Source organism: Halichondria panicea, chromosome 1, assembly GCF_963675165.1.
Source record: "Halichondria panicea chromosome 1, odHalPani1.1, whole genome shotgun sequence".
NCBI lineage: Eukaryota > Metazoa > Porifera > Demospongiae > Suberitida > Halichondriidae > Halichondria > Halichondria panicea.
The window spans coordinates 9,355,911-9,383,290 of NC_087377.1; the positions used below are offsets into that span (position 1 = coordinate 9,355,911).

Here is a 27,380-nt window from a genome sequence, read left to right on the forward strand (position 1 = left end):
CCAAATTTGTTTGTATAGGACATTCCAAGCAAATGTATAATAGACTGGTGCAGGAAGCAGGAAAGGAACTGCAAAGGGAAGAGAGTTATAAGGAAAAAGATGCGAATTTTGTGCAAGCATTGCGAAAAGCTCATTAATAATTATATTCACGAGAAAATAAATCTCCACGTAGGAGCATGCACTGGAACCATTGCGGTTCGACTGAGAAACTTACTTACTTAGTTAGTCAGACAAAGAGCAGTGAAACGTCAAAATAGTGCAATTTTTAAAATGATAATATTAATTTATTAAAACGTAGAGATACAAATAGAGTAAAGGCTAAATAAACTGCCAATCCTATGTAAAACCTACTGATAAAGTTCAAAAGTTTTGTTCACAAAACGCTATAGTCTACATATGAGGTAGATTAGCAAATCCAGCGGTGTTGACCGAGTTTGTACCTCGATAGCCACTGCGCAGTGGTGTATGTGATTCACTGTTGAAAGGGTTGGCCAATTTAGTAACTTGTTTGGCTGGATTTTCCTGTTCAATTCTCATCCCATAAGCGACATTGGTCTCCACGAGCACTTGTTCAGTTTGTAACTCATTTCTGGCTCTTAACCCATATGCAGCGTTTGTCTCCATGTCAACCTCCTCAGTGGTAGCCTTGGCAAGCTTCATCATCTCTTCAGGAGAGAGGACGAAGTCACACTCTACAGTAAAACAGACTTAGCCTAGTGCATGTAAAATCAGTGCTCATATTGCAAACCGATATAAAATAATTATATGCAAGGTACTAAACATGTCTTACTAATTATGAGAGCAGAGCTTTTGTACTCTTCAGAGTTGCTGGTGGGAGGTTCATTCCATTTACTTTTAAATTTCTTTTTGTAAACGAAACCTTACTAAATCAATGCGTTTCCGTAGACTGGCGAGCGACTGACAAACTGCCTATAAGTCACTCGTCTCAGCGGAAGTGTATAGATTATACGATACTACCAAACATGATATAGATAATGTGGTTAAATTTTGCTATGAGATTTAGCTACTATGGAATGTACTGAATCCCCTGAAGTGTAAGTGCGGTTACAATTACAGGGCTAATATGACGTTGAGCAATCTAACAGGCTGCAATGCTCGTTGCAACAGAGACAAGTGACTTATAGGCAGTTTGTCAGTCGCTCAGTCTAGCGTTTCCGTGGGATTGATCTATAATTATGGCTCTCTCTCGATCACTTGTTTGTACGGTCTATTACAACATTGAATGTGTTTCTAGTCCATCCACTTTGTGCAGCAATAAATAGAAGTGTTAGAGAAGAGAAGGCATAATCATGTTGATCGTTTCAATCAGAGGAGTAGCTGAGTAGTTGAAGCTGCATGGGGTTGCAGATGTGCAACAGCTACTATGACAGCAGTCCTTAAAAAGAGCTGTGGTGTTTAAGTGCATGGTAGTCAGTGTGCATGTAATCAGCTTACCTGAAGAGAGCTCCGAACACTTTAACGGTATAGATATATAGCAAGAAAGGACGTCATATTAGCTACGACAAGAGCACATTGGGATATGAAGTGTCTTACTACATGGATTTACCTGCTATATATGTATATGGGATGCCGTTTGTGCCAAAACACAATGTGTAAAAACTACATGTTTAATGTACATGAAAATCCACTTCACTATAATTTTTATTATAATTATCGGCCTTCCGATTTACTAAATCGGGCTCACGCTTTAATTGTCTCACGCTTTAGTAACAAATTGGACTCCATAATTCTAGTCATTAAGTGAGGCCGATTCAGTAAAATAATCGGGTGGCCGATTTAGGCATAAGATGGCGAATGACTCCATGTAGATCGAGAACTTATCTGTGAAATTGCTGCCTCCGGCCAGAGTAATGTTATGGTTTTTGGAAACTGGGTGAAGAATCTCCCGAAGATTTACCAGCCACCCCACTAGTTTGAAAATAAATTGTGGTTTTATATAATCTGCACACATGCATGCACACATACACAAGGATTTTTTGAAAAAACCATGCATGCAGGCAAGTAAGTCATGTGTGATAATTATTCAGTTTATGGGTGTGTGTGTGGACCAGAGACTCGCTTGTCACTAGGTCGATGGGGGGCTGTCCGGTGGCGTGGCCTTGGCTTTATCGGGGCCCCCTAATGCACATGCATGATGGCTGATCTAAGAAGAGAAAAGGACAGCCTGCATCTAATCCATCCCATGATAGTGGTGCTGTAGGGCTGATCCCATTTCGTTGATAGGAGAGACGCCAATCTCTTGTAGATAGAGGTAGCAGCACGTCCAAGGCCCCCAGTGCTTGACAGGATGAGGGGAGTGAAGGTCCATCTCTGATTCTTTGGTCATTAGCTATGTTTTCGTGCTTGCAGTAGGTTGGGATTGCCTGTTTTTGAGGGTTCGTACGGGTTGAATACCCTAACATCAAAAACAAGGATCAGTACATTGCGTGCATGTAGTTAGTTCCAAGTTCTGGTCCCTTCTTGATGAGCTGCTATAGCTAGGATGCACAAAACTCGCCCTGAACTGCGGCATGCTATTCTGTATACTGGCTAGTGCTGGCTGCCCCAAGCTAGCTTAATGTTTATTACGGCCGGATACGAGGATGTGGGTGTGGTTTGGATGGAATACATTTAAATCAGAGGAGGTACGACAGGCGCGGTGCAGCTCAAGTAATTAGCCTTTGATTGAGCAATAATTATCCGCCCACGTCATACATTTTTGCTGAGAGTAATCAGAGGCTAATTACTTGAGCTGCACCGCGCCTGTCGTACCTCCTCTGCATTTAAATGGAGAGCATAATGATACATTATCCTCGAGACAGAACCACAAATTAGTCATTAGATTCGAGGTATAAGGTCGTTTTTTAGTCGCGGTTATTTCCTGAAATGCGGGCTACCTCGCTATTCCGGCCAAGCTGCATTGTCCCAAAGGTAGCCGGATTAATGAGAGTCTCTGTATTACATCTTTATTTATGTTTACCAGGTTCATCCTCAGTGATTGCAACTAGCTCCATGTTCAGTTCAAGATTTTTTGTTATTCCATAAGCGACAGTGGTTTCCACGAGTACTTCTTCAGTTTGTAACTGATCTTCGGCTCTTAACCCGTACGAAGCGTTCGTCTCTGTGGCAACTTCCTCAGTGGAAGCTTTGGAAAGCTTTATCTGCCCTTCAAGTGAGAGGACGTAGTCATACTCTGCAAGAAGAAACAGAACAAGAATGTGTCAACCAATCGACCATAAAAATCTACGATTGCTTACCGAGCTCCTTCTCTGTGATAGCAACTTGTAGCTCCATGTTTAGTTCCACGTAGCCTACCATGATGGTCAGAGCTCTATCCAACTCAGCTGCTAGCTCATGAAATGATGGCCTCTCTTCAGAATTCTCGTACCAACATCTAGCCATTAATGAGACCCTGTAGTAATACAATCGTAGCTCAGTGTAATTATTATAGTTACTACCTAGCCTCGACTCCAGCCCCTTGAATAGCCTCGACTCCAGCCAGCGGCTTGGAATTGAGGCTAGTTACTACCTAATGTCAATTAATGCAGTTCTACACAACTACTAATTTTGCTAATTGATCTGCCAATTTCAAGCTGAGGTTGGTCACGATTTAAACTGTAACGCTCCAAGGCTTCATGAATTAATACTTTTGGCCTCGAATTCCATCTAAACATACGTACATGCACCACTTTAATGAGTCAACTAGCGCGTTACACGTATCTCTCCAATGGAAGATCTGTATAATAATATACGTCCTTTATAAGCATAATTATTTTACGTACTATTTTATCGCTGCAACTATTACAAGGAACAGGCAGGTAAAGAATATATAGGAGAGCAAATTAAGGAGCAAGCTTCATTAGGAACGTATACGTCTACGTAATAGCTAGCCATACCCGAGAAACCAAATTAAAAACAGCCCATTATTTTGGTCACTTATATAATGCTGCTATAGCTGCGAGATACAGTAACTTTACTGAAATTTAGTAACACTGTGAATACATTTCTGTAGAACAGGCAACATTCTGCGGAGGCTCCAATCTCCTGCCCTCTCTGAGTAGAGCCACCAGGGACATTGGGTCCACTCCAGGGTAGGGGGTCCGGCCGCCACTGAAGACCTCCCACACGGTCACACCATATGACCACTGTATTATTGGTGAGACAATAATTATACAAGTATAATTATGACAAGCATCGAATTTTGATGGTACATGCATAACTGACTAAAATATGTTCAGAGCATTAATTGTTCATGTAACGTACCACGTCAGTCTTCTCGTTAAAGATGGCATCGTTTAAACTCTCCAGTGCCAACCATTTGTATGGAAGTTTGACCCTCTCAGAATCACTTTGTCTGAAGTAACCAGTACTGTACACATCCTCAGCAAGGCCAAAATCACCCACTTTGAGGTCACCATTTGAATCCAACCTACAATGTTAATAATTATGTATATATAGTCATGCATGTGCAGTTATATATAGTCCATCATAGTGATTTTCTGTGACCTGAGCACATGAGATAACCAGCTGCTTACACAACTGTATAATTATATATATATACTCGTGCATGCAGCACACACATGCAGAAGACTCACATGCAGTTTCTGGCAGCCAAGTCTCGGTGGACAAACTTGTGCTGAGCAAGATATGCCATTCCAAGACCTATCTGATGACACATCTTCAACAACAGCTTCCTGACAGAAAACACCTACAAACGTTATACCAGCCTGTATGCTTTATGGTTGATGATGTAAATACTAAATCAGCAATGTGGACTATGATCATAGCAAAGGCCTATATAGTCTCGGAAATATGGCTCCCGGTATCACCGATATCTTCTGGGGCTAGGGGAAAAAAGCAAGAATCATAATTCTAGCTTTCTACTTTAGTGACCCTTTTCCATTATTCCTGGTACAGGATCACTTCAGCTGTAAATACGTACCTCGAATAAAGGACGCCTGTACGCTAGAGGCCAACGTGCAAGCTTAGCTTTTGCTCGCTTTTATTCGAACGAGGCTTTAACATCGAAAGCTGCCACTATTAAAAGTACTACCTTGTGTGTAGAGGCTAACCAACATGCTATAGCATCCAGGTAAGCAGACCCAGTCACAAGCTTCTTAGTTTTTGCCTCGTTTTCATTTGACAAAGGTTTAACATCACGTGAAAATCTGCCACTATTAAAACTAATAACTTGATGTGTGAAGATTATCCATGCTGTAAACGAAGTGCTGTGGCATCTAGGTGAGCAAGCTCAGATGTGAAAAACAGGCAAACAAAAAACCAACAGACTACTATACCCGTGGCCGCCCACACGCCTCAGGTAATAATTTTTGTCTGTTACTATACCTTGTCAGAATTCTCTCCCTCTGTCAAATCTAAGTTGCACCTCTCTTTCTTCAAGTAGTCTAGTAGGCTCCCGTTGGTCATATATGGCATCACCATGGAAGCACCGGGTCCAGTGTCAAGACACACTCCAATCAGGGACATAACGTGAGGGTGGTGGAACTCTTGCATCTTGGAGATCTCACTCACCATGCTCTGTACGTCACTCTGAGTGAACAGACCTGGAGGGGGGTTGTAAACTTATTACATAGACACTGTTCTATCAAAACTTGTAGTACAAAATGTACCTTTCAGTATCTTCAATGCCACGCCCCTTATGGCAACATTGTTCCAGTCAATTAGTAATCCTTTGTACACAATCCCAAAGGCTCCTGGAATAGTGAGAACAAAAGAAACATGATTAAAATGACCAGGAAATTAAACTCATACTCAAACTTAGTGTCATAATATCAAGAGTGCATAAGAAGAGAAGAGTGTCGAACTACTGATACTTGTACACAAACACTGTGCACAAAGTAACGTGACATCCTGTCAATTGCACGTGAGCAACTCACAATTGATGACGTTTGCGCATAATTACGCAACGCTCAGAAGTTAATAGTGAGTAAAGAGTGCAAGTGAAGAGGATCATCGACTATTGTCTCTATTTAGATGATTTTTGTGAAGAGATCGTCTCCTATCAGTGTGCAGTGTGCAGCTCCACAAGCTCTGAACGTTGAACGTGAACATTTCAACGAACATTGAACAATGAATTGTTCGAAAACCACACCCCTAAAAACGTCACGGTTAACATTTACTAAGAGATTACTAGAAATGTACAATACTTTATCACGTGCGAGTCATGTTACTTTGTGCACAGTGTTTGTGTAGAATATCAGTAGTTCGACACTCTTCTCTTCTTATGCACTCTTGATAATATTAACTGTTACATACCTTGACCAACTGCATCTTGTAGTTTCAGATTGTAGCTGGGAATTCTCATTGATTCTGGAATATACTTCACAATCTCTCGCATTTGATAATCTGCAGAATGAGATATTGCAAACACAGCACACCATGCACAGCACTTACCCAAAAGAGTGCTTCGATCAGACAGCTTTCTCGTTCTAAAGAGAGAGATTATCAAAGCAACACGATAATTATATACCGTATAGCGGGTAATTTTCGTGGGGTAAAATAAAATATTCGTTATTTTCGTGGGAAAGCTGACCTCCACAAAATTTTAACGTAGGTGTGGCTTATCGGAACGTAGGAACGTAGGAATGCCGTGCAGCCACGAGACTAAACGAAATTTTTACTCACGAAAACCACCGTTTCTCGAGTTGAACAAATTTTTTACCCCACGAAACTTACCCGCTATACGGTATACATGCAGTATAGCTAGTTCAATTGGAGCACCCCTTGTACCCTTTATTAGCTTAGCTATTGTATACGCGGCCTCACCTTACAGTAGACTCTTCTCTTGGTATTTCAACCTTGTTTCCTCTGGACCTATTTCTAATACACGGACAGAAAACTATCACCATCACCAGTAGACCGAGAACAGCCACAACGGCGAAAACAATGATGGTAAATATCACAGAGTCGGACACACCTTCCTGACTGGTTGTAACAACAGGCCGAGTTGTGAACACTGTTGAGTTTAAACATGTATACATTAATTTTATTCACACAACCAATTATTCTTTGTGCATAACAAGAGCAAGCACAACTGTACACAATGCTAATTATCACAGAGATGGACACACCTTCCTGACTGGTTGTAACCAGAGGCTGAGTTGTGGACACTGTTGGGTCTACATGCAGGTGGGGAAGATTTTATTCATTCAAAAATGTTCCTTGTGCACAACAAGAGCAACTATACAACCACACACCGCTAAAATCACAGAAATGATGGACACACCTTCCTGACTGATTGTAACCACAGGCTGAGTTGTGGACACTGTTGGGTCTACATGTGGGGCATGTACCGGGTATATAATTATACAGAATCGAATATTTGGGGGAATGCAATATATCAAGACACTATAATATCAAGAGTATAATTATAAGAAGAAAATAGTATCGAACTATACCGATACATGTGGGGCATGTACCGGGTATATAATTATACAGAATCGAATATTTGGGGGAATGCAATATATCAAGACACTATAATATCAAGAGTAGAAGAAAATAGTGTCGAACTATACCGATACCTCTACACAACAACTATGCACTGGCGTACGTTGCTGCAAATGTTGGTAATCCAGCGGGACTGTAATGTCACGTGTGCATACGATCCCTGCTCTGGCAGAGTCAGTGAAGCCTTAACTCTTGACCTGCCATTGGCGTGTTAATGCATGTGTCATAAACGTGCGCCCTAGCTGCACTGCGTCCATCAGAAATGTCACAAAGTTGCTAAAATCGAGGCATTTAGTAAAGCGTAATTAATTTTTTTGCCTGTGTTTTGGCGCGCCCAAACCTGTTACCTCACACTAAACAGGAACACGTTACTACGAGCCAGAGATACATGCCGTGCAGACATCACAAGATTTTATCTATAACCACCATAAATTACCAGTTTATGGCTCCAGTGAGGTGTTCCTGCTTAGTGTGAGGTGTGACGCTAAACAGGAATACCATCCTAGAGGCCAAAATACAGTGATGTATAATTATAATCATAGAATAAGTAGAGGAGCATCTTCCTCCCCAAAACAGACTATAGACGTATTTATTAAACATTTCTAGCTAGTATAAATATAAGCTCTATCGGTTTACTCAAAGACTGATCTAGCAGCATGCATTGCTGCCTCCAGCCTCCACACAGTTAGCGACAGCCTAGCTGTTACTTCCTGAATTAGTGGAAATTGATTGTTGGCAATAGGATAGCCTTGGAAATTATTCTGCAAGCTGTGTCTCACTCCAGGGGTTTTGTCAAAGGCAATAATAAGGCGGCTTGCTAGTATAGTGACTTGATATAATATGTATGGGTTCACGAGCAAATTTTTCTGGCCACAGCTGCAGAGTTGCATAGATCTCTGGAAGCTTCCTTATGGGTGGTACATAGACGTCTCCACTCGTGTGCGTCAAGGCCTGGCGGGCTGGGCGCTCCCGACATTGTAATAGCTGCTGTGAACGGATGACACTAGCATCAAGGGACTCGAATAGGATGAGGTGTTGGTACTGCGGCTCATCTTCAATTTAGGATGCAGTGTTGGGTTGGGCCTGCATGTTGGTTTATCCGACTGACAGTCGGTAAGGTATAGGATCATTTGAGTCAGTTTAGATCGAGGATGCCCCATTTTTTGTCAGAACAGGAGGTTAATCTAGTGCAGCTTTGCATTTCCCCTTGATTAATGACAATATCAGTGTTAGGTCTTGCCAAGCTTATTGGATCCACCGAGCACATGCAGTGAGGATTGATGTAGCAGCAATTAATGCGTTGATTTAAGTCTTTGATCTGATCAAAACAGATACACTATACAGTGCGATTATACTAACAGTCTGGAGAGTAAATTCGTGAGTAGTTGTACTCGAAAGATTTTAATTTTAAACATACTTGTAAGCTCTGCCGACTTCTCTTCTATATAGATCACTACTATCAGGAGTACATGAATATTCATGTACTCCTGCAACTATGATGTAGTAGAACTTGAGAATTGAGGATTAAGAGACACATCAGTAAAAGAAAAACGATTGATTCATTATATCGAATCAACATTATATAGCTATAGCTAGCTTGATCTGACAAAAAAACATACACTATTGCACACAAACGCCACTCACAGCTTTCAGCTGTACTCCGCTCTGCTATAGATCACTACCGGCTATGAGGTACAGGCATATTGGTTGGAAGAAGCGAATGAAACAGAACCCCCTATGGCTAAAGTACAGGTCTGAATTTGGACAAAGTATCCCCCATGAATGCATTGATCATGTATGATAGATTTGGAACTGAGCAGGTGGGGTCTATCTGTATGCTGTATGCTGAATCTAAGTGTTTTGATCAGGTTTTTCTTCACACCATCTACTGAATCTTTGTCTCTGTTGCTTCGATTCAGTCCTTAGTTCAATTTTTTTGCGCCGTTATCATCACTAATTGTCAGAAGGTCAACTTTAACACCGTGTGAAACGGTTTTCCACCTGCCGTCTACTTAAAAGTCATTTTCACATTTTTCACAAACTAAATATACTGTTTTCCTTTGCCTTACCATTTCACAAACCCCAAGGGAATGTTCACCATCCCTAACAATAAGATAAGAGGACACAATTTAAGTCCGTACTTACTGTTCTAGATTTGAAGCCACGCCCTAAACCAATCCAACCTATTCCAGTAATTCCTAAGTAACAGATCCAAACACACTACCAACAATTGTACTGAGCACTGCCACAGACTGAGTGGGTGAGTGCAACAGAAGTCCCATAAACAGCAGTACACACGCAGTCACAATACTATCTAAGATCAAGGATGGGTGTATTTGATAGCATGCATTGATACCACCACACACACAGTACCACGCGCACGCGCACGCACACGCACACGCACACGCACACACACACGCACACACACACACACACACACACACACACACACACAGTCACACACAACTCACCTGGTTGGGGTGGTTGGGTAGTTGGTGTGAACGGTCCTATCACACTAGCAGGGGCTGAGACAAGTCCAACTCTACCGTTCGATTGCAAATCTTGTACCGTAGACACAATCTCGGAACCATCGGGAACCTCGTTGAAAACTACATCATTGACAGTTGGCCGACTTACGTTGATGTTGACGTTGAAGAGGAACGTTCTGTTGCCATTGGAATCGACTTGAGTGAACGAGACCATACAGCCTTGGGCGGTAGAGCCTGGGGCAAAGTCACAGGAGACTGTCCCGATGTAGGAGTCGTTGATAGTGACACTGGCTGACTGGGCACTGGTGGTTCCTATGGAAACAGAATGTATGTAAATGGCTTGTATCGTATATATCACACAATAACATACTATCTTGCACTACTACAATAATCAATTAAGGCACCAAAAATTATGTGCTTCAGCAACCACTTATCTTTACAAGTAAGACACTCGAAGTTTTTAGTACACTAGACCACAAACATAATTATTACACACAAGACTTAGTAGGTGATATCACCATGGCATGTTTTCCAACAGGTCGCTTTTTCCCAACACAAATGTGTTGGGAAAAAGTAAAAAGTGTTGTATACAAAGTATTGTATAAAAAGTGCTGTATAAAAGCTTCTCTGTAGCTTTTATACATGTATGGGACAATAATTATGCGACCACATTAATATATCTGCATGCACGTGGTAGTTAGGCACTTGCAAGCTACAGTAACAGTTAATACACAGTGGAGTTATTCAACACAACCTAATCGTGTACAAGCTCCACAGCAGAAAACTAAACACCTCTGCAGGCTGTGCACTTATTATTCCATATACATGTACCTTAAGGGTTTCAAAAGTCTGAGAAAGTTTCTCTCATGGGGGAATTCAGATTTCTAGCCTCCTTCACAAGGCCTCAAAAAGGAAGAGCGGCCTGGGATCGAGGCTATCAGATTTCATGCTCCTAACAAACACACCACAGTTACAAAGTGTGCCATGATAATTATATACACTTCGGTGACCTGAGGTACACGCCGACTCCATTTTGTGTTTGCAGTTTATTTCCTGGTTCAACTGCGCTTCTGTAATTCACTTTGCAGTTCGCTTCTGCAGTTTACAATGTAACATCACAATATTTTGTGCTAAATGTTGGTACAACCATGAGCCTAAAATTCGAAGTCAGCCGTAATAGTGGATCACCCCGCAAGTCTGGTCTGGATAGCGAGGTGGCTGAATTTCAGAAAATAGCCGTGGCTAAAACGCATACGTACCTCGAATATAATGACCAATTTGCAGTTATGTCACGAGGATAATGAATCATTATTCTCTCTATTTAAGTGTAATACAGTGAAACCTCCATAAAACGACACCATTGGGGAACAGCCTTTTGGCCGTTATAGAGAGGTGGTCTTCCTTGGGATGTTACAATCACTTTTAAATTCAACGCAATATGAACGAAACGACTATAGCTGAACACGTACACGTATACAGGCATCTGAATCAAAGCATTAACACACAATACATTACTGTTCAATATTCGCTATGAGAGAGTGAAGAACAAGTGTTAAGAATAATTATGTTTTAAATATAAAGTGAATAACAGTGAAGAAACATGGCTGAAAGAGTTTCAATGCTGCACAGCATCTATTCCAGTTACATGTAGCTTTATCTGCATGCCAGTGTTTAAAAGATTGGTTGTTTTAGACTGCATAGTAAGCCTAGAAACACTAAATGCCTGGTTTATTTATACAGATAGACAACAAGTTAAAACAGCCACAAAGAACGTAATTATATTTACTATAGCACAAATGTTTCTTTAACCTATCTGTTTGTTAAAACAATCACAGGTAGTAATTTTGGCTTACGATATTTAATTTAATCTCGCTTATAGGTATTTCACCTTGGAATAAATTATTTTAACAACACAGAAATGTGACCGCTTGCAGTTATATTAATCAAAAATGTTTACAGTGTATACAACATGTACAATGCATGTATGTACGTACTACCTCATCACACACACTCACATGCACTTAAATGGTTGAACCCAGTGGAAATCAAACTCTAAAATGTAATTATGCGCTGTGACCCTAACCCTAACCCTAGGCCCAGTATATATAGTGCAAATCAAGACCCTACAAACTAATGGCCTCATCCCCAATCGAAGTATTATTCTGAATCACTATTACGAGAAACAGAAGGTCTTGACGGATAGAGCTTAGAGACTATAAGAATGTTGCATGCTATAGTATAGACACCTAAAGACACTAAAGCTCAGAAACATAGTTACAGGAACTTACGGAATGTAATCTCCTCTGATTCTGTATTCCCTGCACTGTTGACAGCTGTAATTACTACCACCACCAATCTATCAATCTCTAGTCCATTAGAGGTGCCCAATTCGATGACGTCACCTAACTGGGTTTGAGTGCGCGGGAAAGCAAGAGTCCGACGCTGTTCTTGAGGTACCGAGAGGTCATTAGGGTCACTGTAGGCACTGTAGGCAACTTGGTATCCAGTGATAGGATAGTCTGAGCACGGGGCAGGGGCCTGTACATGAGAGGGGTGGGAGGGGTATACGTTTATGCATGGGGAGGCCATGAACACATTTTTGATAAACTAAATGCATCGTGATGTAAAAGTAGTTTCGCGGGCCATACAATAATGTAAGGGTGATCGGTGACTTCTATAAACGGGGTTTCGATGTAAATCGCTTTACCTCGATTTAGAGCGACACTGGAAAGACCATATACTGTAATTACGGGAGAAAAATTGAAATATTTAGAGCGTCGCCTTAAATGCATTACCGCAACCATAATTATAGAAACTAAGCTCATCAGACATGCAGTACTCACATTAAACACAAGTGTTGCTTTAGGACCACCAGCCAATGAAACAGTTGTCATAACTTCATTGCTCATGATTTTCCGAGGATCTATAAGAAGAGATTTCATTAATGCATAAGCATGTATAATTATTTTTATACGGTTTTCGGAGACGAAAATATTATATCGTGAGGATCGCCAAACCACCCCATGCAAGAGGCCATAATTATAGAGAGGGTGTACGTGCTCACATGTAGTAATGTAATAATTTCACAGAACAGCAAACCAATGCTGTACTATTTTTACGAGAACACATTTTTACAGAAAGCACAAGCGAAATACAGGCACTATAATTATGCCTCGGTGCGCATGCGCAAGTGAGGTATACGGTAGTACTAGTATGTTTGTGTGTCTGTCCGTGTAAACTGCTACAGCTGCTCAAGGATCAATGAACTGATTTGTGGATTTGCAAAATAATGCTTCGTTCTCTAGTTAAGTTATGCCTAGTTATGCTTACTTGGAATGCTATTGCATGCAGCCTTTTCAGAAAAGTGCGTAGCGAAACTTGTCCATGGAGTGTTGCTACTCTACTTATTAGTTAGCTCTGCACTAGAACGCTAGCTATTGGTAGCTGCAAGAGTGAGAAAAGAGGTTTTGCTGCATGCTACTATATACTAGCAGCCATTTGAACTTTTGGCATCGATTTTTTTTAACAACAAATCATGGCCGATCATTACCCAATCGTTGAGTTTCTTACTATGCTTGCATGCAGCAACATTTTTAAATATTATTGTTCATCATGATAATTATAATCAATGTGTGACAGTGTATAAAGCTATTGCTAGTATAGCTGTAGCTTTGACACCTCCACCATAGATACTATAGTATCTATGCTTCCACCAAGGCATCAGCTTTCATTATAGCTCTAATTATGTAATTACATAGCTTACCCGTAGGCACTATTCTACTCCCGAAGACACCATTCGTACTGAGTCCAACTTGATTCATGGAGACCAGGGTGAACTCGTACAATTGACAATCTCTCGTTCCGATGCTCTCGCTAAAGGTGAACAGTGAACTCAGAGTGGTGGTCATGCGTGACTCGTTACTGACTTGATTCCGTACCGTGACTGAATACGTGAGATTCTCCCAGTCACGGATCAATGGAGGGGTCCACGATAGAACAAAATCTTTGCCTTGAGTGGATATATTGAGGTTTGAAGGGGCAAAGGGGATCCCTGGAACATCAAACAAAACACACTGGCTATATATAGTTAATTACAACACTAGGACAGCATAATTATTCTATTACAGATTCAACATGTGGTAGATTTTATATACGCAACTTCATCAACTTATAATCATAGATTCGTGAAGAATGGAAATGGATCACGTGCTCTATGTATATACATGGATCTGATGCTTGTGGTTAGAAGGCCTTTGTGATCTCATCCGTGTTTTGCTTTTTATTAGTGAATGCAATATAGCGTTAATTAACTCAACGCACTACGTCCTTGTATTTTACTGTAATGCATAACAGCATAATTATATGGAACAGCGGGAATAGTACAAAAATGGATGCATGGTTGAAACTAGCTGCAGTGAATAATTCAATCACATTTCTGTGTTGTCCCAACATAACAACTGATCCCTGTAAAGTGGTAGAAAGGGATTGTTTAAGGTGTCTGCTGACAAATACAAGGATTACCCCCTTTTTGGAGAATGTACATGCGCATATAGGTCGCCTAAAGTTCTCTTCGCAGCCTGGAATCGAGGCTAGTTTTCAATGTACGTTTATTACGGCCGAATATATATGACGTTTTGAGTGTGGTTTTTGGCAGATAAAATTGGAATTGAGAGCAGTATCCTTCAGTATCCTCGAAACAAGAACCGCAAAATTAGTCATTAGATTCGAGGTAACGTCGTTTTTAAGCCGCGGCTATTTCCTGAAATACAACCACCTCACTATTCCGGCCAAGCTGCACTGAAAATAGCCACGGCTAAAAAACGACCCTACCTAGAATCTAAGAACTAATTTTGCGGTTCTGTCTCGAGGATAACGAATCAGTTTATATACAGTGGAACCTCTGTTAACAAACACCTCCAAATAAAGGCCAGCTGCTATATAACGGCCAGGCAACCAGGTCCCAAATGAACAGTTTGTGTACAAAACAACCTCTCAACAAAGGCCACCTCTGTATAAAGGCCAAAACATTGTTCCCCAAAGGTGTCCATTATAGAGGGGTTCCACTGTATAAGTGTAATCCAATTTTATCTTAAAACTGTAACTTACATGGTAAAGGTATCCATATGGTTTAGTGTGCAATTAAACAATCTTGGGTCTAAGGTGCGGTGTAAGATCTGTACATAACCAAAGTATATTATTGAGCGACATTTTTGAGGGCTTAAGTTTCGCTGTTTTTGTGTGTTGCAATACTCCACAGAAATTAGTTCTACAAAATGCACAAACAATTAAATGACAAAATTAATGACACAACGTCATTTGCCAAATATGACAGCCAGGTGAGCACTGAGCAGAATACACAGAACGACAGAGACAGATTACTTATTGCTAATCATGTGACCTACAGTCAACCAATGACATGTATCAATCAAATCCAGTCATGGGACGTACTAACTGTAAATGACTTAATTGCACAGTTAAGTGTGCAATTAATTAATTTGTTAATTGCACACTTTTTTAATAATGACTCATGATGATACCAGCCATTATATCAAAAGTACAGCTTGAAGCTAGGTAGCTCTTTTCTAACCCTAAACTGCTTGAACTGGGTGTCCAGCTTCGCGATCAGCAAATAGACCATTATAACACACTTAGCTAGCTAACGTGTCATGGTTCACTCCAAAGATGCAATATAATGCACATTATTGCTAGCTGAAGTGTAATAATTATACTTCAGAATGCTCCGTCTCACATATCAATGTGGTATTGGCCTCTATTTCCACTCAATCATCTCACATTCCTCATATAATCCAGAATAGCTGGCGCCCACTTTGTGGGGGCTGAGCCATTCTGTAATTATAGTTCATAATTATACCATAATATAGCGGGTAATTTTCGTGGGGCAAAAATTCGTAGTTTTCGTGGTTGAAGCTCTGACCACGAATATTTTTCTACTAATGAAGCGACCTTGCCTGCAGTGCAGCAACAACCACGAAAATATTATACGAAGTGCATGACCAAATATTGCTCAATCACGACAAATGTTTCCCTCCTCCCTCCCCCCCGCTATACAGTAGATACCTCCACAGACCTGTCTCTTGGGCTTGGACCAATAGAAAGGAGACGCCCCAAACAAACAGCAATCGACTGATCATTCTTGAAACAACACTGGAACAATGTTTACGAATCCAAAAACATATTTAGCTCAATATTTGTACTCTATCAAAACTCAATATTGAATAAAAACTTTGATTGTAGTCAAGTAAAGTGCTACATGTAAGTTTGGGAGGTTGCATATATACTGATCTGGGGTTGGGCCGGATATAGCAAAAATTCCCCTTGAAACCTCATGCATTATATAATTATACTGTTTTAAACCTAATGCATCATAATTATACTGAAGTAAACTGTATGCGATCTGTGCATGTGTGCAATGTACTATATACTGTGGGCAATCAGCATGTGCATGGGCATGCATGCATATAATATAATATTTAATGTTACAGTACGATTATGACATTGTTGTATAAACGGTGACTTTGATAGTGAAAACAGATTTTAGTGCCTATAGTAATAATTTGAGCATAATAATTCATTCACTGCCTGATGTCTTATATATATTAGCCTCGTTCCCAGGCCGATCCGTCTCCTAGGAGTCGACCTAGCGTTCAATTGGAGACGGATCGGCCTGGGAACGAGGCTATATATATATATATACACTACAAAAGCACAGCATTTTAAATGGGTGAAAAAAGAATAATGTACCCACTCTAGCTATAAATTAATAATGATTACAGCCCACCTTTCTTCACCAAAAGCCTTATCATGAAAGACAAAGTGGCTGCTCTAAAATGATTTCTTCAGCTCAATATCTACAATACTGTAGTAGATCTCCGGCTCCCATGCATTCCGTGACCTCTGCACGTCTGTGATGAGTTGACCTGACTCAGTGTCAGACACTTCAGACCTCGGTTTTGATATCTTAATAGCAAGGAAGGAGTAGATCTATTATAAAGAAAAGTGTGTGTGCATGAGTGATAATATGCCATAGAAACTAGCATTATGACCAGAAAACAGAATCTTATAGTCATTAAATTGGGGTAATAATAAACTATTGTAGAAAACACCAGATTTGCCTATAGCCTTAGTATTTTTAATACTCTCACTGTATTTTCCAGTTATAATTATCTACTCAGATCACTTCTTCATTATGAAGTTCAGCTATCTCCTGGTGATGCTTACTCACAAGCCTATCCATAGACGCCATGTTTTCATTCATGGGCATGTGCAAGAATTATCTACCTTGTGGCTGTGTGTACGTTTGACCACTCAATGGTTTGACAGAGAATTTGGATACGACGTCCCTGTACTTCCCAGGACAGCATAGAGACACTAGATCTATCACTATGGATGATACATCACAATATAGCAAAGCAAAGACGTCTGTGGACACTTGGCTAGAGGAATTCAATAAACGTGACACGACGTGTACGTAACAGCTGCTGCAAGGTCTGTCTGCTTTTGAAGTCTGTTGTACTACCGATGCTTGATGGTGAACCTTTTCAACCACATCTAGTACACGTATAAGGTACAATACATTGCTAATATTGCCTTACTCTATTGTGCATGTGATGCATGCATGTCATAGCACTACCATACCATGATGTAATTCAGTACAGCGCCCAAAACTTCTGAGTGGCGCATCACAAAAAATTACGTTTAGCCCAGCTGGCGCCTACCATGCATATAAGCTCTTTTTAGGCGACCCTCTAAAGATGCACCATGAAGTGGTAAATAGAGGTAAAATGAGCAAACAGATCACAGAATTATTCTTTCCGCATTTGGGCAGCCCCCAAGCCAAAACAAACTGCAACCTACGCACAGGCCTGTTGGAAGACCAAGAAAAACTTTTACAGGTGCATGCCACATGCACAGTTCATTTGCAAAACTGTTTTTTTACCTCCAATTAGAATGCGCCCCTCTAATTCTAAAGATGCGCTATCCAGCCTCAAAACTAATTTATCAACCTCCTAATAGAGCCACCTTTACCAACCTATTGGCGCCTTAAAAATGGTTAATTATGGTGCCTTCTACAGCTGGAGAAAATAGGCGTTATCTAGCTTGCTAGCTGCACCGTTGAGAATATTTATTACCTAAGGTGCGCATGGGCGGTATAATAGTCCATTGTTATATGAGTCTACTCACCTGGATGCCATAGCACTGCCTCCACACGACAAGTTATTAGTTTTAATTGTGGAAGATTTCAATGTTAAAGCTTCGTTGTTGTATAAAAGCTAAGAAGCCTAAACTTGCACGTTGAACTAGAGCTACACATGGCCTTTATTCGAGGCACTTATTTGCAGCCGAAGTGATCCCGTACTAGGAACAAGAGTCACTACAATAGAAAGCTATAATTGTGACTGATTTGTTGTCTCTGGAGGCTTCTTGGCTGAGTCTGGATCCTACTCCTGGGGCCGACTTCTTGCTGTGATTCTAGTCCACAGTGCATGCTTCATGTACCACTGTTCTCAGCGCCAGTCTGGTTTTATTCCTACACAGCTTAGTCATACATACGGGAAATGTACGTGGGGTGCAAACTTTCGCGTTTTTCAAGGGCAGAGCAGTCAACGCGAAAATTAAAACCAGGATAAACTCCATGCACTGGTATTTCACATGCAAAGCTATTGGTGGGTGTGGTTTCCTGGCATTGAACCACGAAAATTTATGCTGAAAGCCCTGGAGCTGGAGCCAAATAAGGAAAATTTACTTATATCACTCCTTTATATTCATGTCACCAGCCGAGGATGTGCACTTTAGTGCTCTTGTTGACTATAGCTATGGGTTAGACAACCTCTAGCTACTTGAAATTATGTTTTGTTATATCTGAACGATGACTACCAGCAAGGGGCATCGAATCGAAATTTCGAGGGAGTGCTTGGAAAAAGGTCTGTATTTACTGTAAAAGCCATAACAGGTTGTTTTACCGCGTGGGTGAGGGAAACACGGATGGCTCGTAGCTCTATATTGATTTTATGTGTAGCTTATGCGGCACGTGGTCCGTTGCCAATCCCTCTCTGCCGGTATAGCGTAAAATTTTCGAGGCACTTAAATTTCGTGGAATGGCCTCTAAAAGCATTTCGTTGCACGTTGTTCATGAAATGACTGCTTACCAGAAGCCACGCCTTCACTCTTTGCACGTTATAGCAGATAAATAATAATTTTTGTGTAGGATTGCTAACCCATGATATCAGCAAAAATTAAGCTCCTCGAAAGTGTCGCGCTATACGGTGTATGAATACATCAGTCCCCACTACCCGTCGTGTTTGTAGGAATTTGACTTCTCAGTATATACAAACTCACAACAGTAACACTTAGTTCATGCAGTCATCAGTTAAATCTGAGGTATTATTACCCGAGGCGTGCGTGGGTGGCCACGGGTATAGTAGTCTGTTGGTTTGTTTGTTTGTGATGGGATTTTATACTCACCTGGATGCCACAGCACTGCGTTTACAGCATGGATAGCCTTCACACAACAGTATCTTGTTTTAAATAGTGGAAGATTTTTATGTAAAAGCTCCTTTGTCGAATAAAAGCGAGCAAAAGCTAAACTTGCTCGTGGCCTTGAGTCAAGGTACGGGATCACTTCTGCTGCAAATACATAGTCAAGGCTCATTACGTATTTTCAGCTGAAGTGATCCCGTACCAGGAACAATTGAATAGGCCTACGGTCAAGAAAGTAGAATTGTGGCTGGTTGTTGACTGACTCTGGATCCTATACTCTAGCTTAGCAGGAGCCATACTTCTCTTAGTGTAAGACTCCAGGCTTAATTCTTTGCTGTGATCCCAGTCCACAGTGCATGTCTCATGTAGTTGTACGTTGTTGTTTAGTTTTGAGTTGCTGTGCTAGTCATAGGCATGCACTGCATTATAATTATACCATTCCTCCGGTTTCTTCAGTATCATGTCACCAGCCGAGGGTTTGCACTTTAGTGCTCTAGTGATATAGTTTTTGCTCATGAATTATTTATGTATGTGTCTACTGTTGCACTACTCATAAGTAACTATTGATTGCTGCGCTTTATAGCTATCATACGTTAACTAGACGCAAATATTGTGTGGTCAAATACAGGAACTAAACAGTGACCTACTAGTCTACTGGATTATTAGTGCTTACTCGATTATTTAAGCGTATCTTTATTTTAAGCGCATGCTCAACTGTGTACTCGAATTGAAGCAAATATAAATGCGAAGGATTATTAGTGAAAATTTAGAATTGGTTTCAGCTAATTTTGTTTATCTATGCATGAGTTAGCTAGCTTTCACCTTGTTTGATCATGCTAAGAGAATGTGAGCTAGACATAGATGAGGTGGACTTGGATCTTTTCTATTCCAATGACAGATGTTGTAAAATGAACTGTAAAATGTGAACTGTATATATAGTATAATAATATTATAAGTATGATATAAATCCAGTTTGGGTTGCCTGCTTGCCTTGCTTTCTCACTGTCTACGTTGCTTTTCAGCACAGAGACATCCAGTTACTGGGTGGGGCTCGAAGTTGACACATAGTATAGGTGCATTCTCGAATACCGTATAGAGGATAATTTTTGTGGGGCAAAATATTCGTCGTTGAAGGTCTGACCACGAACGTTTTGCTCCACGAAATAAGCGACCTTTACCTGCAGTGCAAGCTCTAACCACGAAAATATTACTCACGAAATGTCTCAATAATTTTATTGCTGAACCACGAATGACTTGTCACCCGAAAATTATACGGTATATAAGCCTATAGAGCTCTGCTATTGACCCCATGAGCACATGCGCTAATAATCCAGTTTCTACTGTATAATGCCGAAGCTGAGGGCAACTCGAAGAGTTCTTGCTTCTACCTGTCTGAAAATGCCGGAGTTTACTAGCTGGTCAGCTATTATCTCTTTCTACACAGCTAACTAGACGACTGTTTAAGAAATAATTATTTTTGGCCTCGTTTTAAAGATAATTACCTTGCTGGCAAAAAGCATGCAATGTCAGCATATAAAATGACAACCAGCTACTAGATAATTACTGCGTGGGCGAACAGGCATCATAACCTTGAGGGGGAGTATGGGGGGGAAAATAAAATTTGATTATGCTCCCAGGGGTCGGGCATTTGACAAATCCCCAACCTATCCCGCATGTGAGGTAGTGGGGACTGACATTTACCGGGATTACGTTTTCGTAAGTGGCTATGACCACATTGCCATAATTATGGAGAATGTGAAGTCTTACAGTTACGTGATTGAATCACTGCATGCACGTTTTATACACGAGACAGCGGTGCGGTTCACAAACACTGTCACTTGGAAACACGGCTACGAAACGTAAATATCTGGTACATGTGCTAAATTAGACATTCCTTCTCTTATGCTCTTGCGTGCATCGGGCAAATGCGATTATATGGTTGACAGTGGAATCTCCACTTCAGTTAACCACACCCTAATACTAGGCAGGGGGGAAGGGGGATACCCCCCCCCCCCTTTTTTTGCATTCAGGTACTAGTTGTATGACTGAGTGTCTTACTATAACAGGGTATTGAAAAACATAAAACGTAAACATTGAAGTTCTGAAAACTTACGCGAAGTGTATAAAAAGAAGAAAAATGTTGCTAGCAGTCTGCGTGCATTATGTACTGTATGTATGTAGCTACATTATAATAATGCTATATCTACTGTAGGTACGCGAGTTGGGGTTAGGGCTAGTATTTTTTGTTTCCTACTCTGTTGCAGTTCCTGTACTCAAAGAACTGTCTCCTTTGCATGCTTCTGAGGTTTGAACACAAACCGAGATAAAGCAATGGGTTGGTGTTTTTCTTTCTCTCTGTTTCCTCAACTTTATCCCAGTGTTCTCCGCATGGGGTTTCAATTTCACCAACTTTCAGTATTTCAATATAGATATCTCCGTGTTCATGGCCGTGATTTGATATTGACGAAAATTGTTGACCATTCCAGTAGACAAAAGGATTTTGCTCAATGTCGACTTTTAGTAGGTAATCTTTGCACCATGTTTCGTGTTCCTCTTCAGCTGTTTGTGTGTCTAGAAGTACAAACCTCACATATTGAATGTGATTCTGAGAATAGTATGTGGACTCAAAGAATAAACACCACCTGCTGCTTGTTTCACTACTAAGAAGTGCTGATACTGGTAAATTGAAGCGCTCGGTGCCATATGGAGACTGCAGAGGTTCTCCTGATCTTGATGTTGTTGCTGTGAGCCAGACTCCCTTGATTTTCTGTCCTACGGCTAGTGGGCATTTAATTGGGTGTAGTGTTGGTTTAGCCAACAGTTTGCCAGTTCTTTCTATCATTCCTTTACGCTTCTCATTGGTGCAGTGAGTCAGGTACTGAACATCATTCATTGTTCTGCCACTCACATGGCTGGACAGTAGAGAGTATTGTTCCTTCACGTTTGAGCGTATTGCAATAGCTTTCTTCTCTTTAGCTGAGAGGTCCTCTCTTTGTTTTTGCAACTCCCCTCCCTTTTGCTTCAATTCTTTTTTGTGCTGCTTTAATTTGTTGCTTACGTTCTCCATTGCTCTGGGTTTTTTCTTGCGTTTCTTTGAATTTGTCTTCACTTTTGAAGTCTTTGAAATCGTTTCTTTTTTTCTGGTTGAGAGCTGTTCGCTACTCTGTTGACTGTGACGTATTTTTTGATCTACTAGAGAAGAAGATTGTTTCTCTACCTCTAGTCTAGTCTTCTTGGTGGAGGGTCTTTCTGAAATGCCACCATCAGCTTGTCTTTTTCTTTTTCTAGCTTGTTTCTTTTGCTCCGGTTCTTCTAGTTTCTTAACAAAACTCTTTTCTGAATAAACATCTTGATTTTTTTGTTGACTTGCTTTGCCATCTAATTCTCTGTTCCTGGTGAAAGCCATTTGTTTAGCTGATTTTCTTTGAAAGTGTAACTTTAGATATACCACGCCACCAATGAAAAGTGGGAGTTCCCAAATGGACACTATCTAATGATTTATAGATCCCACTTTTCATTGGCTAACTATAAGCTAGGAACATTACATCATTAATTGTTTATACCCTCAATCATATAACTCCCCACTCAAGTGGGATCTACTATGCCCCGAGGGCTGAAGGATACTAGAGTGCATAGGTACATGTACATGTGTAGTATGGCTTATTACCCGAGGCCGTGCCGCGGCCAGCGGGTATAGTAGTCTGTTGGTTTGTTTGTTTGTTTGTTTGTTTGTGATAGGGTTTTCTACTCACCTGGATGCCATAGCGCTGCGTTTGCAGCATAGATAGCCTTCACACAACAATATCTTGATTTAAATAGTGGCAGATTTTGATGTTAAAGTTTCTTTGTCGAATAAAAGCGAGCAAAAGCTAAACTTGCCCGTTGGCAGCTGCTAACTACACGCGGCCTTTATTCGAGATACCCTATGTTACATTGTGATTTTTCCACATGGGTTACTTACAGCTGACGTGATCCTGTACCAGAAACAATGGAACAGGGTCACTAAAGTAGAAAGCTAGAATTACTGCCTCTGCTGACTAGGTATTTGCAGCTGAAGTGATCCCGTAACATGAATAAGGGCCAAGAAAGTAGAATTGTGACTGGTTGTTGACTGACTCTGGATCCTATACTCTAGCCTGGAAGGAGCCATACTTCTCTTAGTCTAAGACTCCAGGCTTCTTTGCTGTGATCCCAGTCCACAGTGCATGTCTCATGTGACATACTCAATGTTTCAGCATCCCTACAGTCTGGTTTAGTTTTATTGCTCTTGAGTTGCTGTGCTAGTCATACATGCTACATGCACTGCATTATCACTCTTCTGGTTTCTTTATTATCATGTCACCAGCCGAGGGTTTGCACTTTAGTGCTCTAGTTGTGGTCATGTAGCAAAGTGTGGCTTATTGTAAACAGAAGCCTTACTAAGTATATTGTCCCACGGTAGCATGTACACGCAGTGATTATCTAGTAGTAAATCAAGCTGTCTTCACTGATCATGGATCGTTATTTTTACCCGAGGTGCGCGTGGGTGGCCACATGTGTAGTCGTCCGTTGTTTGTGACAGGATAATCTACTCACCTGGGTGCCATAGCACTGCGTTTACAGCATGGATAGTCTTCAATATCTTAGTTTAAATAGTGGCAGATTTTGATGTTAAAGCTTCTTTGTCGAATAAAAGCGAGCAAAAGCTAAGAAGCTGTACATTCTCCTAGTTACGGGTGTGTATGTCCTGGACGGTCACAATATTTTGATCTCATGATCACTAAATACGTATACATTATATTGCGCATGTGCTCAGGCAATGATGACAGTCACATACCATGCTATACGTATTTTGAGGGTATAAATGTTATCAAAGCAATGGCAAGGATACTAATTGCACGAGGCGTAGCCGAGTGCTATTAACCTTGCCAGTGCTTGTTATAAATCCCTTATTGCACGAGTAGCCATACTATTGATTGTTAATCGTTTGTGATGCAGTTTTAAGGACTTTTTAGCTGCAGTTTCAGTAAAAGAATTAGCCACGTCCGTTATTCGAACGTGTAGTCGTCAAGGCAGTAATTGCACGTCGTTAATGACGTTAATTACTGATACGCGATTGATTAATCCACTCTACGAATCACAGTGAATAATAGGACAACATGCATGCGATTAAGTACCTAATCAATAATTATAGTGGCCCCCATTACCGGCTTGGGTCACTTTGTTGGTCCATGTGCCAGTGAGGGTTGATAATTAATTAATCCAGAACGTCTTGTTATAATTTCTATATCTGGCTAAACCCTAAGGTGGAAAATGTTTGCTATTATTATTTTTAATCATGTACCACAAAGTAAGTATGCATGCTACTCCTTAATACACCCCATATCATTTCAAATGCAAAGGTAGAACTCTTTAAGTTTGTTTCCAAACCAAAAGTATATTTCCAACCTATTTACGTATTTACAGTGCATTTACCTTTAACCACTCCCTCCACACGCCCACACATGTGCAGGATGGGGAGCACTGGTTGAAGGATGAGCCAGTGGATAACTACATGAGGTGAGTTTGTACTACTGGAGAGGAAGTATAATGTGGCAAGATAGTCTGTGCTAAGTAAGTGACAGTGTGCATGTTAGTCGAATGGGAGTGCACAGTTTATGGTAAAGCTAATGTTAGCAAACAGTTATGCATGTATGTGAAGGGAGTGTCAATGTGTTTAGAGCCCTAATACTATTAGTTATACTAACTCTCAACTTCTTTATCCTGGTAACATCCAATACCATCAATATACATCAATGCATGGGCATGCACGTCGGAGGCATATATATACGTATAGTGTGTTTGTGTGTGGTCAGTGCATTATTGTTGGAAATGTTCTATGGTTGCAATACAGATACAAGTAATAGCTTTGCTTTTAGTTATTTGATTCGTGGATTTGAAACAAAAAGCTTCTGTCTAGAGTTATGGCTTATATATTTGTGGCTAGTTCGTGTTTAGCAAACAATTTTGATTATACTAACTTCACTTTCACGTATAAAAATTGGTAATTTGCTCTCTGTACCAACTATTGGTGGCTGCAAAGTGAATAAATTAATAGTCAATCTTTTCCCACTCTTTTGCACCGTTCCCTGCATGCAAGCAAAAAGTGTTGTATTAATTTGTTCGGATCCATGTATACCGATAGATCAGCACCCACGATACTTTCATTTTTATAGCGCCAACGAGTAGTCTATTCTAAATGTATATTTTTATACTCTTGAGTAGGGTTAATAATGTCCTTCATCCTGTACAGATACAGTCAGCTAAGTTTGAGAAAAAAGTGAAGAGTCTCAAGATCGCTAAGAAAGTGCGCGAGTGTGTGTTGACTGTTTAGGAATAATTATTATTAATTTTATGCTTGCCCATAATTACTTTTCAACTTAGTGAAGTTTTACACCTCAGATAAATTATTTGTCTCTGTATTGAATTGTGCACACAACCTACGTACCCATATAGTGGGTTATTTTCGTATCAGTAGAGCACGTACAAATATTGAAACAGCAAATTTTTCTGGCATAATAATTATAGATGTAACGTCACTATCCTGAGCTGTATGAATACAGTAGACTCTCACTCTCTACAGTACGGCCATTTAGTATGGCACAGATTGTTAGCCAGATGTTTACTACACAAAACTTGCTGCGGCCACTCGCTATTCCATAAACCGGTTGGTTGTGTGATGTTTTGAGTGTGGTGTGGCAGACAAAATTGGATATGGAAAGTAATGATTCATTATCCTTGAAACAGAGCCGCAAAATTAGTCACTAGATTCGAGGTAGGGTTACTTTTAGCTGCGGCTATTTCTGAAATGCAGTCACCTCGCTATTTCAGCCAAGCTGTAAATACTGTCCCAAGGGTGGCCGGATTAACGAGAGTCTACTGTATTTAGTAAATAGATAGTTTGTACAAAACTACGGTACATGACCATGCAAGAATTACATGTACATTTACTTAAGCAATTAATTTTGGGTGTGATTAATCAACGCTGAGTTCCGTCCCAATAAAGGAAAGTGGTTGTGTGTCTATAATTCTTCGCAATTTCTCCATTTCAATCGCCTATGTGCAGTGAAGTTGTATTGCATTGCAAAAAACGATATAGCGGGTTATTTTCGTATTGAAGAGCATCATACGGAAATTAAAACTACAAAAATTAGTCTACGGCAATTGATTCAACGTCGCTATCCTAAGCTGTACAAAATTAGTCAAAATTAATATTATATAATTGAGTCCCTGCGTAATTATCATAATTTTATATCAGACTAAAAAACATTTTGCAAGGTGTAACATTGTTACGACAAGAAATTTAGCAACAGCTAATCCCTTAATATTCCTTCATTATTATCTCATTTTTGGGTGAAATGTTGAGCGAGACTTTGCGATCTAACCTAAGCGTTCTTGCTTGCGTTCTGGCTATATAGGCCTTTCCAAATTAATTTTTTCTCTCAAATTGTCTACCCGATTGTTTTCTTATGAGCCGGTGTGACTCGTGCATGTAAGGGTACATCATACATGTACAACTCAATTTACAAGTCATTATCGTACTGTACCGTAAATTATAATAATAGTCATTAGATGAATAATTATTTTAGCCACTGCTATTTTCTGAAATGCAGCCACTTCGCTCGCTAAACTGCACTGACCATGATTTAACGAGAGCATAAAATAAATATCACATAACGTTCTTGCCATAATAATATTATTTCACGCTTGCATATAATATTTCTAGCATTTAATAATTATATACGTGTTATGTAGTAGCTAGGTTTACTGCTACACTATTGCTGTGCACACGGCTATCTTTATTGTCTTGGTTAAAAGATCATATATTATAGAGACTCAGGTGATTACAAAACATTGCATAATAAGTTGAACAATACAGCCGGCTGCGCAGAGCGCAATGCCCAACCG

General features: G+C 40.3%; 2 protein-coding genes and 1 long non-coding RNA gene across 7 annotated transcripts; 1 reads left to right on the plus strand and 2 right to left on the minus strand.

Moving 5' to 3' along the window:
• Positions 1–246: 246 nt before the first annotated feature.
• Positions 247–19,585, minus strand: LOC135344191 (dual specificity protein kinase splB-like). 4 transcript variants are annotated; one of them, XM_064541373.1, is made up of 20 exons: positions 19,440–19,585; positions 16,756–16,958; positions 16,045–16,121; positions 13,720–14,007; positions 12,800–12,879; positions 12,245–12,494; positions 9,939–10,268; positions 7,247–7,294; positions 7,092–7,139; positions 6,787–6,976; positions 6,415–6,449; positions 6,277–6,366; positions 5,631–5,714; positions 5,347–5,564; positions 4,596–4,708; positions 4,264–4,429; positions 4,003–4,145; positions 3,258–3,412; positions 2,981–3,193; positions 247–692 (listed from the first exon to the last, which is right to left on the minus strand). In XM_064541373.1, the coding sequence occupies exons 3-20, from the start codon at positions 16,106–16,108 to the stop codon at positions 391–393; spliced, it is 2,817 nt and encodes a 938-aa protein (XP_064397443.1). In that variant the 5' UTR covers positions 16,109–16,121; positions 16,756–16,958; positions 19,440–19,585; the 3' UTR covers positions 247–390. The 4 variants fall into 4 exon arrangements, with proteins under 4 accessions (XP_064397443.1, XP_064397437.1, XP_064397449.1 ...); XM_064541367.1 differs by lacking the exon at positions 19,440–19,585 and adding an exon at positions 17,120–17,242; XM_064541388.1 differs by lacking the exon at positions 19,440–19,585 and adding an exon at positions 17,120–17,242 and having other exon boundaries at positions 550–1,929.
• On the plus strand, positions 17,270–25,941 carry LOC135344845 (uncharacterized). Of its 2 annotated transcripts, none has more exons than XR_010397559.1 (3): positions 17,270–17,541; positions 24,946–25,046; positions 25,726–25,941. It is a non-coding gene; the product is annotated as an uncharacterized LOC135344845 (long non-coding RNA). The 2 variants fall into 2 exon arrangements; XR_010397560.1 differs by having other exon boundaries at positions 24,946–24,992.
• LOC135344585 (uncharacterized) lies at positions 21,472–23,822 on the minus strand. The gene has a single exon (XM_064541819.1). The coding sequence runs from the start codon at positions 22,858–22,860 to the stop codon at positions 21,688–21,690; it is 1,173 nt and encodes a 390-aa protein (XP_064397889.1). The 5' UTR covers positions 22,861–23,822; the 3' UTR covers positions 21,472–21,687.
• Positions 25,942–27,380: the final 1,439 nt, after the last annotated feature.